The sequence below is a fragment of the Talpa occidentalis genome, unplaced genomic scaffold (assembly GCF_014898055.3).
Source record: "Talpa occidentalis isolate TD23 unplaced genomic scaffold, MPIMG_talOcc4v2.1 talOcc4.2, whole genome shotgun sequence".
NCBI classification, from domain to species: domain Eukaryota; kingdom Metazoa; phylum Chordata; class Mammalia; order Eulipotyphla; family Talpidae; genus Talpa; species Talpa occidentalis.
Window position 1 is genome coordinate 112,791,475 of NW_023602073.1, and position 20,432 is coordinate 112,811,906.

General features: G+C 37.4%; 1 protein-coding gene across 2 annotated transcripts in view; it reads right to left on the minus strand.

Moving 5' to 3' along the window:
• Positions 1–20,432, minus strand: part of LAMA4 (laminin subunit alpha 4) — a 138,006-nt gene that overhangs the window by 49,621 nt on the left and 67,953 nt on the right. For both annotated transcript variants that reach the window (XM_037520257.2, XM_037520256.2), the window contains exons 10-17: positions 18,318–18,485; positions 15,548–15,741; positions 13,585–13,701; positions 9,097–9,245; positions 7,721–7,862; positions 7,024–7,120; positions 3,355–3,471; positions 2,703–2,882 (exon numbers count right to left, since the gene is read on the minus strand). In XM_037520257.2, the coding sequence (XP_037376154.1) occupies positions 2,703–2,882; positions 3,355–3,471; positions 7,024–7,120; positions 7,721–7,862; positions 9,097–9,245; positions 13,585–13,701; positions 15,548–15,741; positions 18,318–18,485 (1,164 nt within the window). The remainder of the gene's footprint in view (positions 1–2,702; positions 2,883–3,354; positions 3,472–7,023; positions 7,121–7,720; positions 7,863–9,096; positions 9,246–13,584; positions 13,702–15,547; positions 15,742–18,317; positions 18,486–20,432) is intronic.

Sequence of the window (20,432 nt, forward strand, 5' to 3'; positions counted from 1 at the left end):
CTGCAAAAACCACTGAGGGCTCCAAGGACTCCTCCTTTACCCGGTCTGCTGGATATTAGAAAACCTGCACCGTGTCCATTCCTGCCCCTACAATCACTTGTGTCAATAGCACAATATTAATATATTTTAGGAATCAGATGAAGGGGCAACAAATATATGGTTACTTTTGGTAGAAGTATAAGAAGTGATTTTTAATCCTGCAAAATTATGCCCAAAGCATAATCAATTCCTATGTTGTGGGTTTATAATACATACTGGCCTATAAACTGTATTTAGAGGGGCCTCCCCAGTGGCGCAGTGGTTGAGCGCTGGGTTGCGAAGCTGCCCACAGCCTCTGCAGTGCCAGCTTGATCCCTGGCCACTGAGTGAGGGTCCCACATGGCGCGCAGACCTCCCCTGCCGTGCCCTCTGCTCCCCTCAGCAGTGTACCTCGTCAGTCTGTCTGTTCTGCTCCCTGCTCTGGCTCTGGTGAATTCTCTCACCCTCCTGCACTTCTGACTGTACCCAATACTTACATAAATAAATAAATCTTTTAAAAAAAACCAAAACTGTATTTAGAGCAAGCGGACTTTTAATATACATTTCTAAAGGGCAGGGTCCATGACAGATGTCTCTTTTACCATACAGCAAATGGTGCTTTTTGAGTTTTGAATGTAACTGAAATAGCAGCTCAAAAGAATGTAGTGCAAAAGGAGGTAGAAAGGGTGTTTTCCAGGATGTCCATCACATATCACATTGCTGCTGCTTCTATGGTCTGCAGGTGGAGCTAAATGAAGGAAACAAGGTAGCACCAAGAAAAGTGGTGGTTTTGCCCAGGTGAGGGCAGGCAGCCAGAGTCTATGGGCCCAGACAAGGATGATGGTACAAGTTTTTTTTTTAAAAAAACAAACTATATAATGCACATATGGAGCAGAGCACAAATCATAAAACTACAGCTTGCTGAGAGAAACCCAAAGCACAGAGAAGGGCATAAATCTCTCTGAAATTTGAATGACTGGGTGGTTCCCTGACCATCAGTATAAGTTTCACTTAGGGACTGTATTAGAAAGACAAATTCTCTTACCCCGTCCCAAATCTATTGATTCAGAAACTCTGGGGGGTGGGGTTGGGCTTGGGGTTAGGAGTGGGGCTGCTGGACCCAATGGTTTGAGAACTGCAGCACCAGAGAATTAATATGTTCTGGGTGTTTTTTCCTACTAAGGGCAGGGCCTCACTAAGTATCAGCAGCTGGGCAAGAGCAAGCCTCTAATTGGAGTTCCCTGAACTCATTCAAGGACTACGTCAGTGAGTCAAGGAACCATCTTTTATCTCTACTTAGGGGATGAGGTGGAATGGAATTAAATAGGATAATAGCAACTATCAGTTTATTTTATTGATTAGTATTGCTATATAAGCAAAAATTCATTGTTGGGATTACAGACTGCAAAAGCCATTTTATAATGTAATAGTCTTTAAATATATAGTATATTTTACTTATATAAAATAAAGCATATTTAAAGCATCATATTAATTTTGACTATGGAAATGTATAGAAACCAGCATACTTTATCCTTAATTCTCTTAGCAAAAGGGAAACATCTTATATTTAAGTCTTTACAAGTCTTATATTTTGTTATGTTTTTTAATTTATTTTGTTATGAACCACAAAATGTCATTGAGGAAAACATAGTAGTCTGAAGTTATTTTAGTTGGTGTGACTTTTGGATGCTTATTGGAATCACTGGAATAAAAATCACTGGGGAATAAAGAATGAAAATAAATAAACCAGATTTAATAAATATTCATATAACCCAGATTAAATAAATATTCATGAGGCAATATCTTTATAAATGAAAATATTGGATGTCATATAGGCAAATCTTTTATAAATCAAATTTAAAATCAATTGAGAAGTTCATTAATTGAAAGGTAAGGACATCTCTTAAAATTGAGATGTAAGGATACTTGAAATTTTTACAAATATAAAAGACATATCTTCGTGTTATGGGAATGGATATTTATGATTCTGGATAAAATTTCTAGTAATAGGCAAATAACAGAGAGATTCATAAAGCCATTTCTTAACTCAGATGGAAGAAGGCAATATGGTCTCCAAAGTCATGCAGAGAACTGAAAATTCTAGTTATGACTGAGACATTGATATTTAAGATGAAGAAATTGAAGAAAAACACGAAACTGTAAAAAGGAAATTTCTCAAAAAATATGTAATTTTAACGTACATGCGTAACTAAATAAATTAGTTAGGCATCAAAATATTGCGTTGCTATAAATCTGTATATTCAAGTTGGTCAACACCATTTTTAATGGGAAGCTTGAGTTTACTTTGGCCATAGTTAGTACTTGTTGGTAATAACTTGGGTGAAAACAATGCTATGTAGTCAAAACAATGCCATTAAGTATTTTTTTCCCTAAACACAAATCAATATTTTGTTAAGATTATTGAATCTTAGATGTGAATGAGCTTCTTTCAAGGATCAGTCTTACATTGATAAAAACATGTTTTTCCATTACTTCACACAGAAATAAATGACTTTACCAATACAGATGAACTGAGCAAAAGATTTTCTCCTTTTCTAAGTTAATGTTTGCAATAGTCCAAACTAAAACCCAAAAGAAGAAAATTGCTTTTTAATAAAAAAAATGTGCATCATTTAATGGCTAATTCCTCAACTGGATGCAAACTGCAACATCCTTAGGCATACCTGCATCTCTGGCAGAGTCCACAGCGGTGTTGTAAGCAGAGGAGTCAAAGCTTTGAAGGTTCTGTGACCAGCTGGTTAGATTGCTGGCAAGCGGGTCGGTGATACTTTGGACTTGCTGTGTGGTCTTGTTAGCTTCCTCCAGGGTCAGCTTGGCCTGGCCCAGGCGCTGCTGAGCATCACCTTCACACAGAACACAAGGCTAGTCACTTTGCAGAGGAGGAGGACATTTGCTGGGGACATTGACATCTATTTAATCACTGGGATGAGACAAACTTCAAATTTTGGGCTTTTAAGCTAAACTAAAACTTTTAAATATGTTGATTTGGTATAAGGCACAAGAGTATTGTAGGAAGCATCAATAAGTGAACTTGACTCTAGTCTCATTAAAATTCTTTTCAAATTAAAAGGTAAATTTAACCATAATGCAATCTCACTTCACAATGGTTATTATGAAAAAGTCAAAAAACAATAAGCATTGGCGAGGATTTTTTGGTATTTGCAGTTTCTTTGGTCATCAAAAAATACTTATTTAAAAAAGGTTGATAAGGAATCACCTACTACTTCCTCAAAGGTTTATTTCCACCACTGCCCTCCATCCCAAAGTTTCATTTTAAAAAACAGATGAGTTTTTAGTTCTGTCTGTGATGCTTACCTCTCTCTGCTGCTTGTAACCTCTTGACGGCATCACTTAATCTGTTTTTAAGGGCGCTCTTCCTTGCTAGCGCCCCACCCACACGCCTGGTGGTGTCAGCTACTGCCTCTTCATTGCCTGCAGAGGAGCGGTCAAAACATGGGACCAAGATGCAGGGAAAACGTGTCCACAAGGAAAATTCTTATTGGGCCATGGAGTTATCTGCAATAGTATTCTGAGTCTGATCTGAACATAGAACACTAATTCTGAAAAGTGGCCTTTCAATTAAGAGGTATAGAATGGCAGGAAACTGGTAACAGTTTGGGGAGGGATTTAGGATGCCATAAATTTACTCATAAAAGCTATAGAATTAATGGCTAATTTCTTTGATTAGAAAATGAAGTGCTGCTGTGACAAATGACACCTAGGAACACCATTTACAAAAAGCTGAAAAGATTGATCTCTATTTGTGGCAATGACTGGTTATATAAGAATAAATCCATTTTTCTGAACTGTTTTAATAAAATTTTAGTCACTAAAACACACATTATAAGCACACAGCTTGATGAATTTTCACAAATTACTGCAAAGTATGTAAAGAAAAAACATTATTAACACCTTCATGGCTCTCTGCGTTCTCTAAGATTATCCAGAGGGGACCACTACTCTGAATTCTATCTCCATCTGTTAGTAGTATCTATTTTTAAACTTTATTCAAAAGAAATGATCAGTATTATAAATTTTAAATTTCATTTATATCTGTCTTGATTTCTGTAGATTTGTAACTCGATATATATTGAAGTCTTCCAGCTTTATTTTTTTTTAAAGATTTATTTTTATTTACTGATGCATACAAAAACTGGGGTATAGGCCAGGTGTAGGGGGTGAGAGGATTCGCCAGAGACAGAGTGGGGAGTAGAACAGGCAGATCTACTGAAATACACTGCTGAGGGGAGCAGCAGGCGAGACAGGAGAGGTCTGCTGTGCCATGTGGGTTAGATCCCTGGCAGGGGATCCAACTCATGCTGATGCTGCAGTGGCTGGTGATAGCTTGATAGGGTTGAGACTTTAACCCCTGTGCCACCATGGAGGGCCTCCAGCTTTATTTTTATCCTTCAAGATTGTGCTGACTATGCTTCCCTGCCCCCTATTTACATAAAATTTCTAGAACCATCCTGTATATTTACATAGAGTTCTGACACTTCAATTGATACCACACTGAGTCTAAAGATAAATTTGGGAAAATGATCATTTTTATAAATTTGTGTCTTCTACTTAATGTAGTTTTAATTTATTCTTCTTTAGAACTAAAATTTCAGTTTGATCTTTATTTAGATGATATTTAATTTCTTTTAGTTATGTATTATAACTTCATGTGTAGAGATCTTAGCATTGTTCATCAGATTTTATTTCAAGTTTTTTTATGCAGCTGCAAATGGTATTATTTTTAAAAGTTAATTTCTAATTGTGCATAGCCTAAAACTGAATTTTTATGTATTTGGAAACTTTGCTCAAAATAGGAGAAAGAAAATCCATTTTAGGTTGGATGTTTATAAGAATAGTTTAATAAAAATGTGTCCAATTTGGAAATTATGATCTGACATTAACATTTTTCACTTTACAAGTTAAATCAGTGGCAGATTCCTTTAAACAAGAGCTTCCTGACTTTATTTTAGATTGTTAACTATTTGATATAAATAATGAAGACAAGTCAAGCCTGGTAAAAAAGGTTACTGGTAATAGAAAGTTATTTGGAAATGAATTAATAGTAATATGAAATTTCATTACAACTGAGTTCAATTAACAGTAATCTGAAATTATAATGTAGTCCAGTAGATGAATATAATTCAAATTGAAAATCTGAATTCATGCCACAAAGCATGTGCATGAATAAGGTCAATCAAGTCCCGAGTCACACAGTCCTTACACCCTGCAGGTATCCCTTTTGTTGATAAATATATGAAGGAATTTAACTGAACCAGATCATGAAATAAGTGATCAGATACGCAAAGTGTTCAGAGATTTATCTGCACATAAAATGTGAGACTTCCGGGTCCTCCCTGGTCACGCGGCGGTTGAGCGCTGGTTGAGAAGCTGCCTGCAGCCTCTGCAGTGCCAGTTCGATCCCCAGCTGCTCCCCAGCCACCGGAGGAGGGTCCCACATGGTGCGCAGACCTCTCCTGCCACATGCTGCTCCCCTCAGCAGGTACTTCGGTCCTTCTGCCTGCTCTGCTCCCCGCTCTGGCTCTGGTGAATTCTCTCACCCTCCCGCGCTTCTGACTGTACCCAGTGCTTATATAAATAAATAAATAATCTTAAAAAAAAAAAAGTGAGACTTCGAAGAGCTTTCATTAGAAAGAAAGAAAAGAATTGAAAAGTCACTTGACTATTCTGAATAGAAAAGTCACTTTCATGAGGCTTAATAACTTTATAATGACAAGACTGAGAAAACACATTACAAATGATCAAGTAGAAAAAAATATATGTCACCATGTCATGAAGACCCACTTATTCTGGTCTTCATATCACAAGAAACAAAAGCAATATACAAATATGGCAGCACTTATTTTAAAATATTTTCTATTAGTATGCCAATTCTTTATCACTAATTTCCTATTTCTTTTCTAAAGACTGTTGAAATTAGACTAATACAATAAACTGATTAGACATAAATTGATTAGAATAGAGAATCTAAATAACATTTTTATTGCCTTTGTTTATCCAGAAAATATAAAACAGAATTGATTTATGTTAATTATTTAAATATCCTGCATCTGGAAAACAAAATGCATTTCTTCTCCATATAGTAACACTTAAAAGAAGATGCATGGTTAGATTTGCAATTAAATGCTTTTATGAAATTACATGAAATTTTTAGTATCCAATTTGATCTTTGCCTTTAGGGAAAAGTTAGAACCTAGATAATGGATTTGAGATCTCATTAGTCAATACCTGAATATCTTTAAGAATGAGATATCAGCTCAGCAATAAGCAATGTTGGTTGAAATTCTTAGTTAATTCAATTGTTTTTAATAATAATTCATAAGATTCAAAATTGACTAAAATGATTTTACTTTCTTTCATCCTCACTCTAGGACGGAGCTTGCTTTAGGAGGAGCAAAAACTGGCTTTTGGAAAGGCTTCTTTCCATATGGTCATTAGATTTGCCCTGATTACCATAAATAATGTATAACACTAGCCACAAGAAAGTGCATATAACCAGAAGGTTCTGTGTTATTATGACCTCCTGATTCTCACAGAGAGGACCCATCCCTTCAAGGTAAAAATTTAAAGAGACTTCTGAATTTTGCAAGAAAGATTTAATTATATGTATTATAGTTTTAGTATTTAATGTATTTTATAGCATTATCATCTTAAAAATTGGTATTTATGGGAAATTACTAGGAATTTGTCAATTTAATTCACAAGACTATTCATCATATCTTGAATAAATATGTGTCTCCACACTATTTCAGTACTTGAAAATTTTTTTAAATCACACTTTACTTAAACATATCCAATTGTTGCTTTTTTAAATATCCTGACTCTGAACAGAAACTATTAACATTATTCAATTGAAATATCATTTATTCCTTAATCCTAAAATTGAATCCTATGTACATGCAGAAGTACTGTGTGAAAGGAAGTAGCTATAAATGAGAAGGAAGGTAGGAAAGTGAGGATACTTACTAGAATCTGCCCTTGCTTGCAGTTCTCTGGCTTGACGGAGGAGGTTCTCGCTTTCATCTTTGTGGTAAATGATTTGAGTATCAATCCCACTCACAGCCTACAGAGGAATTGGGTGCAGAGAGAGTAAGATTAACAGCAGAAGAAATCATCTTTTTTTTATGACTTCTGGATTTAAATGACTTAGTTTATCTGTTAAACACCAGAGCAAAATTCATACAGCAGCATTTTCATATCTCAACATCAAGGTCAAATGTGAACATGAGAGAATAATGTCCTTGGCATTTTCAAGATTAATGCTTTTTCTGAGGAAAAGTCAGTGAGCTTAAAACAATGCTGGCCAGGGACTCACAATAGTACTTGGCATGTAGAAGCCCTTCAATAAATAATTTGGGGGTTGAAAAAATTTGAGTAAATGCATAAAGTATCTTGTCTATCAGCAGGAAGTAGTTTTATTATGTATTAGTCAGGGGCTTTTGGCTTTTGAAAGCTGTCAAAGGACTTGGCATTTGTTGTGTGGAGTGTGGCACATTTTAAAGAACTTGCACTACTTCATAAGATAAATAAAATGAACTTTTCTTAGTTCTGCCCTTTCTACTATTTGTATCAGAAGCTCAAAAAATGACATTAGAAAACAGAAAAGGCATTAATTTGGGGAAAGGCAATATATAGATGAATTTTAAAATAAGGTAATACTCACATCGTAAATTCGGTCAGTGATGTTCAAAGCCAATTCTGCTGATTCACTTGCTTCACTAATATAATTGGCAATATTTTCATAGACATTTGAAGCATCCAAAGCCTTCTGGACCAGCCCATTCATATCTGAACTGTGCAAATTCCTGTTAATAAATAAACCTGTCGTTACTTCTCCTTACTTCCTTGGGAAATGGAGCCTTTCTCAGCACTTGGTTTTAATACTTCTGGGGTCACAGGGACTCTCTTCCTTGTATTCATGCACAGAAGGGTTTAGAGAAGGTATGTTTGGGGAAGTATCAGTGGGAAGCAGTGACTAGAATTATAAAAGGGTGATAAAGAGAGTCAGGATGGATCTCAAGAACAATATTCTACCAAATACAGCATATTGTCAAAACAGTATTTATCTAAACTCCATTTTATTGGTTCTATCAAAAGCACACTTTCTGGGGGCATAACTGAGTTAAATATAAATCCATCTCACAAGATTTTTAATGACTGATCTCTCTGTCTCTCCCCCAGCCTCCCAGACACATTTTCTCTCTCATTCTTTTATTCTCTCTCTCAGTTTTTAGGCGATATGGAAGGATGCTTGAAAATTTTGGTAATCAGAAATAAAAAGTGACTTAAGTTTTGAACAGAAGTTAATATTGGCTTTTATTTTGTTCATGACTTTTATTGTTCCTTATCTTTAATTACCAGATTTGTAGACTTTCTCTATAGCTATCATGTTATTTAGCTATTATTTCAGGGTCATGAATTCAAATCCAACCTTTCAGTACATTTCAATTACATTGAGTGCCCAAAGGGTGCATGACTTGCTTCTAGATGCTGTGAGGAAAATTGTCAATTGATTTTCCCTTAACAGGTGTTGAACTCAAATAGTTCCTGCTAGGTGCAGTGGAGTATCTAGAGTATTTACCAAAGTCAGATGTGTTGCCAGCTTCCAGCCAGCTTTATTTAAGATACTTGGTTGTGGAAAGCTAATGCTGTCTATGAAATAAATACATGATGATGTTAGAATCAGATGTAAAGAGATCTGATTTATTGATATGTTTTGATATATAACTTCTGCCTTTAGACCAATATAAAGGCACTTTGCCTTTACCAAAATGCATTAGGTCATCCCATTAATAACTGTGGAATAGAATCCCCCCCCCAACACAGTTCTCTAATCTGACAGATTTTTTTATGATTAAAAATTGTCTCCTCAAAGCAATAATAATGAGCAATGATCGACTGACCAAGCAACCAAGAAACAAATCCAACCCTAATAGCAACTGGCTAACCTGGATCCCAGTAATTCTGACATGTGAAATTGGAATAAAGATACCTGAGTCAGCCTATGTAGATATTTGCATTCCAAACCTAGGATGTTACCTGTTCAGTTCATCAGCCTCTTGTTGAAGGTTTTGTGCATGGTCAATAGCTTCTTGGACTAAATCAGGACTGAGGTTACTCAGGTTGGATAACTTTCCTTGTAGCTCAGTTTTGGCTCCATCTATTTCAGCATAAATCCCTGATACATTCTAAAGAAAATATTTTTTAAATGAATTTAATTTAGAAGAAGTTATTTTATTTTTATTTTTTAATTTTTACGTAATTGTTCATTTTTAAATAATATCTGCTTCGGGCCTCCCTGGTGGTACAAGGGGTTAAGCACCACACTATGAAGCAATCCGCAGCCTCCGCAGCATAAGTTCGATCCCCGGCCGGCCACAGAGAAACCCACACAGCGAATCACACCTCTCTTATCTTGACCACTGCTCCCCTCAGCAGTGTATTCCAATCAGTCTGCCTGTTCCGTTCCCCACTCTGTCTCTGGCGAATCCTATTATCCGCGCCCCCCCCCCCCGCATTTCTGGCCTGTACCCCAGCTCTTGTATGCATAAATAAATAAATCTTTAAAAAAATAAATAATATTTGTTTCCCCCCACACCCTCAGGTGTAGTCCCCATAAAATTTCCTTCACCTATGCACCTGTGCACCATCACCTCAGTCCCCTGTGTTCCTCCCTCCCTCCCTCTGATCCCTCTCCCTTCTCCTCCCCTGCATTATGTCTGTGATAATTTAGAAGAATTTAAAGCGGGCCTCCCTGGTGGTAAAACGGGTTAAGCGCAGCACTATGAAGCTATCTGCAGCCTCTGCAGCATGAGTTTGATCCCTAGCCAGCTAGGGAGATACCCACATGGCACAGCAGACCTCTCCTGTCTCACCCACTGCTCCCCTCAGCAGTGTTTTCAGTCAGTCTGCCTGTTCTGTTCCCCACTCTGTCTCTGGAAAATCCTCTTGCCCTCCCGCACCTCTGGACTATACCCCAGGTTTGTATGCATAAATAAATAAATCTTTATAAAAAAAGAATTTAAAGCATATTTTCCTGGAAGCATCAAAAGATAATATCTATTCTTCCTTCAGTAAATTTCAGGTTAGGTCTATTTCGCTCGCATCTTCAAATCCTTCTCCTCTACTGATTGCTTCCTTGGCATTCAGACATGCACTGCCATCTCTGATCTGAAAACAAAATAAATGAAGCTAAATACACTTAGCTTCTGGGACACTGACCATTCCAGGTCTCCTAGGAATGAACACTGACTAGAAAGGAAAACATAACATTTGGTGTTCCTCAGGACTTAGCTCTGTCCTCTCTCTTACTGCTTGCTCTCTTAGAACCCAGTCTTTCAATCGTCTAATCCATTCTCTACTAACATACAGGAATGGTGATTTTTCTTTTAAGCATATCTGATCATGCTATTTCCTGTCTTAAAATCAGCCAATTGCTTTGTAGGCTCAAATCCAATTACTTAACATGGTTTCATTCACTGACCCCTCCTCTCTCATCATTTTCATCATTTCTTACTACCTCCCATCCCACTATACTCCATGGTCTAAACCTGACCGATTGTTGACTTTAAGTTCCATTATTATTTTTGGCTCTGGTCCTTGCATATACATTTTCCTTGTCTGGAATACCTTTCCTTTCTCTTCTGTTTGATCCATCTGGAAAATTTTTATTTATATTTCTGAATTCAGCTAAAATATCACTTCCTTTATGAATCAATCTCCAATCTCCCCAAAATAGCGTAGTGTTGCCACATATTTTCTTTTATACACCCATCACATCATGCTAATCCTTTCACTTGAGTATTACACTCACCAGAACATACAATCCTGGGAGGCAGAAACTATGTTTAATTTATTCTTGAATTTCCAGAATATAACACAGATCCTAGCACATAGGATTTGTTTTTATGGAGACAGTTTTAAGCCTCTAACATTAGGTTGGTCATCTGAGGAAAAAACTTTAAAATAAATTGTTTTTAATTATATAGGCAGATAAAGTACTGTTGACATTCTACTTTTCCTCTATTCAGTCAACAAATATTCATTGGGTGTCTACCATGTGACAAGCATTCTTACAAGAGATAGAATACATAGTTATAAACACAGTCTCTACTCTCAACTAATTTACAGTCCAGTGAGAAAATATGGATAATGATAAATCAAATAAGTGAGCAAGCTAATTTCAGGTAATAAAAACTATTTTGAATGAAATACAAAAGGTAAATGGGTTGGAGAGTGATTGAAGATAAGAGACCCACTTGGATTAAATGTTCACAATCAGTCTTTTGAAGATCTGAGGATAGCGGTTGCAAAGGTCCTCCTGAGGCAAGAAAAAGTATGGTGTGTTTGAAAAATAAAGTGGAGTAGGAGTGTAACAAAGAGGCGTGGGCTTGAATTTAGTGGGTGAGGGAGAGAGTGTAGTATAAGGTCAGAGACCTGGGCTAGATTCAGGTCACTTACAGCCTCATGGGACATATAGTAAGACAAGCTTGTTTCTTACATTAAAGGTCACTGCAGGTTATATGTAAGAGAAATAATGTAATCTGATCTGATTTTAAAAGATTGTTCTGCTATTGCATGAGCCTTGAGGGCAAGAGTGGAGGCAAATAATGAGCTGGAGGCTTTCATGGCAGTCTGCCCTGGAGGTGAGGTGACTCAGATAAAAGAGTAACAGTAGAGAAGAGGGTAGGGGCAGAAATCAGGATCTGTTTTGGACATAGTGCAGGTATATTTTGCTGAAATGAAAGTGAGGAAAAGGAAAAGTCAAGAATGACCCTAGAGCTTTGATTTGAGCTATTGGGTTGTGGCACTTTCTGAGACAGGCGAGACTAGGAAAAAGGGTTTTATTCAAGACATGTTATGTTTGATATGCCTATTACACATGTAAGTGGTAGATGAAACTGTGATTTTGCTATATACCACACGGAGTTTTATTTGAAAACATTAAGCATTTGGATTGAGGAGTTTGGAATTCAGTGGAGGTATCTGAGCTGGAGGTAGAATCCTGAGCTGCAGGTAATTGTTTTTTAAAGCCATGAGATTCAGTGGGATCGACGAGGGCAATATAGATGTAGATTTGGCAGATTTGAGGAAGAAAGATGAGGGGAGATGTTTATGTTCCAGTAAAGCAAGAAGAAAATTACTAGCTGAAAATGATAGATGGAGAGGTGAGTTCTCTGCCAGTTGTGTTGGCTACTCTGGTTGGTCACAAGACTGGGGATGTTTGACTTCACTGAGGATGTGAATACTCAGGTGAGTATCAAAGGAGAATAGATAGATATGGAAGATAAGGGTGTTTGCAAAGAATGATTATATTATATTGATATTTTTAGCCATTTAAGTAGGGAGGAGAAGATTTTAGAGGAGTGAGGTAAATGAGATGAAGAAGGTTTCAATGGGGCCAGAGAACTGTTGGGAAGGGCATTCTAGTGTAAGTGAGTTAAGAAGATAGAATTCAAGGAGAGAGGTACTTGAAACTACGATTTGGGAGGAAGTACCAATAATGAAGGCAAGACATGGGTATGGGCATGGGACTGATAATAGAGGTGAACTGGAAGAAAAGCTTGTTGGACACAATTCAAGGAGATGAAGGCCTGAGAGCTGGTTAGCTCATCCATTTGGATTTTGATGTTACCAAGGAGAGTGATGGGAATGGGGATAGAGGAGAAAAGAGGAAATTTGGTGCTGAAATTATCAAAGGATAAGATAGTGATCAGATAACTTTGAAATGATATCCATTCGAAGGTAGTAAAAATGAGCTAAGAGTAATCTCAGGAAGGCTTTGCTCACTGCATTTTATGGAAAATTTCTGCTGTATAAATGTGACATTTATTGATTTTTTAAAAAAAGATTTATTTATTTATTTATACAAGAGTTGGGGTACTGGCCAGAGGCGAGGGAGGGTGAGAGGATTCACCAGAGACAGAGTGGGGAGCAGAACCAGCAGACTGACTGAAATACACTGCTGAGGGGAGTAGCGGGGGTGACAGGAGAGGTCTGTCGCACCATGTAGGAATCTCCCTGGCCAGCCAGGAATCGAACCAGCACTGCAGAGGCTGCGAACATCTTCACAGCACTGCGCTCAACCTGCTGCGCCACCAGGGAGGCCCCATTTATTGATTTTGAATGTAAGCTTTATTAAACACACAGTTTAATGAGTAAAGAGTGAGTAGGATGGACATAGATTTGTACTTCGAATAGAACTTTCTGTAATGGTATCTGTGCTGTCCAATATAGCTGCCACTAGACACATGTGGTACTATTGAGCACTTGAAATGTGGCTAATGTGGCTGAGGAAGTAAAGTTTAAATTTTTTTCATTTTAAGTAATCTAAATTTAAATTGAGTAGCCATATATGACTAGTAGCTACTGTATAAGGAAAGAAACTGAAAAAAAGTCTTCTGGCCTTATTTTTACATCAGCTGACTTGATATGTTTGAATTGGATTTGATTATTCTTCATGACACTGAGTCACTGACCCAATATGCTATAAATACAAACCTGAGCAAGTCACACATGGGTCCTTACCTTTATTATATCATCAAATTCTGATAGGGTCAGATAAGAAATTTCCATAGAGTCTGAAGACGTCTGCAGAGAAGTGTTCACTCCTTCCACCTGCTCACCTACTCTCCCGTATTGTTTCTACAGGAAGGAAGTCAGGGGAGAGAGAGAAGTTCACTTCAGATAAAGCACCAGGGTGAGTGGCACATGTCAACTTGTGGTCACTGCATTCAGATGAATTCAAGTTCCTATCCTAACACCACCACCTGAAAGCAGTGTGACTTTGGGAAACTCTACCAGACTGATGCTGTTTCTTTTTAAATGTGGAGATAACAAAAGTAAGTACTATGGGAGCTTTGAAATACTTAGTTGTACTTCATCTCCAATATCATCATCTCAAAAGAGTTAACTATCCAAAGAGGACCCTGGACTCTTCTCCATAAATGCAAAGTGAGTCTAAGGGTATAGGATTGAATGTAAGGCCAATGTTTACAGTAGTAGGAAATGAATTAATTCAAAAAAGCATTTATTATGTGCTAACTTTGAACCAGGCATGAATAGCTCATTTCAGCAGGAAGAAAACACATAAAACAATGTTAGAGTCCCTTTACAATTTTTAAATGGCCCTGTTGTCAAAGCATATGATGTGATCTTGCTGCATGGCACTCTGAGCTATATGTTAGGTCATCAGACTTTATGAGAACAGAAATTGTCTAAGTTCTAATAGAGTTTTTGATAAATGACTTAATTTTTATACTCCTCTTTGGATTCTAAAGACAGGGATGTTGTGATTCTTGAAGAAATATTATGGAGCTTCAAATGTGTTCGGTATTTGAAAGCAACACAGTATGAAATTTTAGGAGGGAAAAGTGATGTGAATCAAAATGAGTTGAAGTTACTTTAAAAATGGTTATTTAAATTGGAGTTGAAATATGTAAGCTATCATATCATCTAGGATGTCATGGAAATAATTATAGACTAGCTATGGAACGTATTTTAAAGCTTTCTAAGTTCACTGTAACATCCTTTATTACTCCCTGCAGCCTTTCCTGATTTAGTGGGAAGGAAGCATGGAACTCATATTCTCTAAACACATTGCTACAGGGAAGAGAAAGGTCAAGGAACAGAAAAGAATCCCATTGGAACATCTCTTAATGCAAGAACATTAAAAAAAATCAATTTTTCCTCTATACCCATCAAGCTTAATACAGTATGACTATCTGGGGTTAATTATTCTTATCACCACACAAAAAGCTATGTTTTAAAGCAGGTATATTAAAATATCTAAGGAAGGGAAGTTAAAAAAAAAAGGTTTGTATTAGTTAGCTCTCTCAGAGCAGTTTCCTTTTACAGAGTCCGAGATATGACCCCTTTGCCTAGTATCTGGGTTTCCTTATGGGAATGTTGCTAACACCCTGAGGTCATAACCACACTTCAAAGTTATGTGAAAGTAGCACTGCATGATAAGTTCATTTGCAATAGCTAGAAAACAGCATCGTCCAAGTTCCCCCACTTACATGTAATGTTAGACAGAGATGAATACAATTAACTTTGAAACCAGTGAAGATATATCCATAGAAAATTTCAATTTCAATAAAAGAAAGTCTCAGAAACTAATAACTAAGAAAATCACATTGTTAGCACTATTCAGCATGCTTCAGTATTCAAGCTCAGCCTGCTCCATATAAGTCACATATCGAAACAGATTATCTGACTCACTTGGAGAAGCAACATACCTATATACATGGACACAACCCCCAGGTACAGTTAAGTTCTTATTATTGCAAGAACTAAACTGTTAGAAAGTTTCAACTAGATTTTACATGCACACAAAAATTAACAACTACTGTGTCAAAAAGTGCAAGTATCTAAAAAAAATAAATATTTAAATATACTGGTATTAAAAAATTGTATATCAGCTTTCCTTCTTGATTTAATTTGACATTGTCTATGCCTGAAATGCATTTTTAATTAGTGAGCACTATACCTCGTGCTCCCGCTGCCTGGCCACTGTAGCCCTGTTCATGTCTTCCGCATCCCGGATACGGTCAAGGGCCTGGTCAAGTGATTCCTGGAGGTCTGACAGCTTAGCATTGTAGTCATCCAGTTGCTCCAGAACAACAGGAAACAGAGAGCGAGTGTCATTGTAGAGTCGCTGCCAACTCTCAGCCTGGCTCAACACTAGGAAGAAAAGATATAGAGTCTCATCTGGGCTTCTCTTATCTCCTCCATCCAGCATTTGGCAAACATACAAACGTGTCTGACTATGCCTCCTTCAGCAATAGAGATTAATATTGTTCACAAAAATAGCCTTACATTTTATATTTGAAGAAAAATAATTCTTTTTTGTAGGATTTGAGTTCCTGGACAATACTCAGCAAAAAGAAAGGTTTGATTAGTTTTCCCACTGAGATTATGTTTTATGTTGAAACCATGCCATTATATTATGCTTATTATTACCCAGGTTATTAATTATTTTGTCAAATAAAGGAGTTTTGGATATATTGATAGTAAGTCTTACTATTAAAAATAATAAAAATAAATCTTTCCGTTACTGACAAATGATGTTCACAATCACTTACTCTCTGGATCCTCTGCAGACAACTGTTTCTAGTTAGTTCCTTTAGGTAAAACCAAAATCATTACTTTGGGTGGAAAGAAAATTACATGGCAATGATAAATTCTTAAATTTGGTATGTATCTTAAATTCTTTGACCAAAGGTACATGCATTGGCAATATGCCTTAATTCTATTTTCTCCAGGAAATATCAGTCTGTCTTGCTAAGGTCCTGTATTTTTTTCTTATTAATGTGAGCAAAAGATATAGTTTCTTTACTGAGTAAAGAAAATGGTTGAAAATGCATTCGGTAGGTAGAAGAGGGTTAAATGGGAGATATAATTGTTAAAGTAGACAAGGGTCTTGGAAGCCTCTGCCTGTGACCTCAGAGCTCCAGCTTTCTTGACTGTTGACCTCATCCTCCTTAGAAATGGGGTTTAATGGGCCTCCGAGGTGGCGCAGTGGTTGAGCGCTGGGTTGCGAGGCTGCCCGCAGCCTCTGCAGCACTGGCTGGATTCCCAGCTGCTCCCTGGCCACCGGAGGAGGGTCCCACATGGCACGCAGACCTCTCCTGCCACCCTCTGCTCCCCTCAGCGGTGTACTTCAGTCCTTCTGCCTGATCTGCTACCTGCTCTGGCTCTGGTGAATTCTCTCACCCTCCTGCGCTTCTGACTGTATCCAGTGCTTGTATAAATAAATAAATAAATAAATCTTAAAAAATAAAATAAAAGGTATTTAAAAAAGAAAGAAATGGGGTCTAAGGTTTGTACTTTACTTCTTATTTATTCAAGACTTTTTGTTTTTGCTATTGCAATTTGCTTTTATGTCAAGAAGAATAGTCTTCAGAGTATCATAATACCGTTAGCGGAAGTTGATAGTGACAATTGTAGGAAAATAACTATGTAGATATGTTCTAAACCTTTTTGTTTCATGGGCTCCTTTTGCAATCTAGCAAAGCCTTCAACCCCTTCTTAAAATATTTTTAAACACAAATGCCACAGAATGAAAAAAGAGACCAATATATTTAAAAAAAGTTGGCAATATAATAGTATATGTACTTCTTTGTTAATGCATTGAATAACAAAATCTAGAGGTGGGGTCAATAACTGCTATGATTTCAATTATTGATTCACTTAATGTTATAAGTTAAAATGTGTAATATGCAAAATATGTAAATCTGTGGTCTCTTTTGTTGATTGTATAGATTAAAATGGACAGTGTACTTCGGTCCTTCTGCCTGCTCTGCTCCCTGCTCTGGCTCTGGTGAATTCTCTCACCCTCCTGTGCTTCTGACTGTACCCAGTGCATGTATAAACAAAAACAAACAAATCATGCCTGGACACAAATTCTTTGTAATTTTTCTCCATCAAAAATGGAGTCTGCTTTCTTATTACCTGTCTCTGGACTGGTCTTCATGAATAGGATGGGTAAAGATTTCATTGAGTTCCAAGACTCGAGAGACCCTTCATTTTCCATCTTACCCTCTTCAAAGGCTATCACTGCATGAACAATCTGGGCAAGTCTCCTTCAGGGTGACACCCACGTGCAGTATGAGACCCAGTCATTCCAGTGAAGGCCCCAGACATTGAGTGAGCTAAGCCCATGTCATATGGAGCAGAGAGGAGCTGTCCAGTCCAAAATCCTGGCCCGTAAGATTAAGAACAGACAAATGGCTATTGTTTTAAATGAATACATTTAGAGTGGATTGTTGGTTTTTGATTATTTATACAGTGACCAAGTTATAGGGTCACTAGTATTACTGTATTTGTTGCCTACTTTCATCACTAAAGGCACTATAGCAGGTTCAGAGTTAAAAGTCATTAAGTCATTTATAGATTTCATTAGGTTTCTGGGTTTGTAGCTTTATTTTTCCTCTCAAGATTTCTCTTACTATTCCAGGAATTGGTTCCCTTAGCCTTCTTCTCCCTGTTTTAAATATGTTTATCAACTGCTAAGTCCCAATTTCATCTCAGGACTAAAGGTTCTATAGAATCCCTATGGAATCTCAGTTGTGCCTCAAAAGTTCAAGATTAAGCCTGGATCTCATAATTCTGATTCCCTGTCAAATATAAGTTCTAAATAGCTCTGAATGTTGGGAATGTGCTGCTTTTACCAAATGTTGCCTTGAGACTCTTTGTCCTCTCCAGGCCTCACAAAGAAGGCAGACATGTGCTGGGCATTACACATTGCATACACCTACATTCATGGGCTTCATCTGCCTCCTCATCCACAAGCTCCCGTTGGGTGTAGAATAGTTCACGGTGTCTAATCTCCTCTAGCATCTTCTGAGACAACACCAGCTTCTCAGAGATTTCCTCAGAGCTAAGTTCCTGCTTCTCTCCATAATAGAGCATCTTCTGATTGATCTCTGAAAGGAAAGAACAATGAGAGAAATAAGAGAGAGAGATGACAGGGTATTTTACATTTTTTGCCACTGAAATCACACGTCAGTGAGGACAATGGGCAGTGCTGATCCCACCGTGGAAAAAGAGCTTCACTCAAAGCATATTGAGCTTCATGCTTTGGAAATGGGTTGACCCTGGCAATCACCAAATATTTCAGGGAGAAAGTAAACCTAAGGAAACCACACCACTTCTCTGCTTCCCATTTGGTGTCACCCCCCACCCCCTTTTTTTCAGCAGCACACAGCAAGTTTATTAAGGAAACTGAAGGGGAAAAAGACTTCTACATAGGGCCTCCCCTGGTGGTGCAGCGGTTGAGTGCTGGGCTGCAAAGCTGTCCGCAGCCTCTGCAGCGCCGGCTTGATCCTTGGCTGCCTGCGAGGGTCCCACAGGGCACGCAGACCTCTCCTGGCGTGCCCATTGCTCCCCTCAGCAGTGTATTTCGTCTGTCTGCCTGTCCTGTTCCCCTCTCTGGCTCTGGTGAATTCTCTCACCCTCCCGTGCTTCTGACTGTACCCAGTGCTTATATAAATAAATAAATTAATTAAAAAAAAAGGCTTCTACATAGATACAGGCAGGCAGAGTGCTGCATTTAGAAAGGGGAAGGTTTGCTGAGAAAAAAGAGACACCTGCGTAGATGCAGGTGGGCAATCAGGGTAAGATCTGGCCCCATTTGAAGTCTTCAGAAAGGGAATGGAAGTAATGCAGAGCCTACCCCTGATGCCAGCTGTGGGTGGTTTCCACAGTGAGTTGAGAATGCTAATTAATGCTAACAAATCTGGAGTCTTTGAACAACCTATTATATAAAACACATAGCCTATTGTATGTAGGATGCATTGGAGATATTAATTGTATGTTAGCCAAGAATTTGATCAAGGTTCTAAGCAAAAATGAGAGAATATTGACAGGTATTCAAGAGGGTCTTTTGGATTGCCCCACAGAATGATTTAATTAGAGATGCGTTATAGTATGGTGTGAGTGCTTACATATAGAGAGACATATAGATATCTCAATTCGATTTGCTTTTTGCAGTATGACTACTTGTCAAGATTATGCCTTTTTACCTCTGGGTGATTTTCACCTCATTTCCATCAGCAGGATGGAGTATTTGAAAACTAAAGAGATTTCTGAGGCTCAGAATTAAATGAATTGTCTAAATACTAGTAGACATGAATAGTTCTCTGACTCCCCCGTCCTCTACATGGGATCAGATAAAAGTTATGTAATTGCCATCATGTCCTACAGCAGTTCCAGGAGGAAGATTTTTATCTCCTGGCATAAATGGAATTGAGTGTCTATGGCTTACTACGATCTGTGTGGTTGTCCAGGCAAAATGGGTGAAAAAACAAGAGGGTTACATAAATCAGAACCAGGAAAAGGGCTTGTATTTTATGTTATTTTAGGAATGTCTGGGAATAAGGAATGACACACTATTGGTATATATTATAGCATTCCTGAATTTCTTAGAGGGAGAGAAATGGGGGAAGAGGTTTTTAAAGCTATAACCATTTTTGAGAAAGTTACAGGAAAAACAAAATGGGCTAAAGAAAAAGCTTATAAAGGGATTAAATGTTTGTTTTTAAAGAAAATTATAAAATATGAACCCCTGAAATAAACCAAATGGATTTTTTTTTCCTCAGACCTAGCTCTTACAGTACTGAATTCTTTGGCATTTTGATGCAAATATTATATTTACAATTTTGGTCCATTTTGTTTTAGCCATTTCTGGTATAGATTAGAAAAAGGAAAGGGAAACAATATTTTTGTTTGGTCTTTGGAAACCATTATTTTTATAAGGTTAAAAAAATGAAGGAAATTATTGTTTCCCATTTACATTCCTTTTGACCTATTTTCAACTTTCCTATAATTAGAGGGTCAAATAAGGGGGTTTAGATTCTTTCCAAATAAAATAC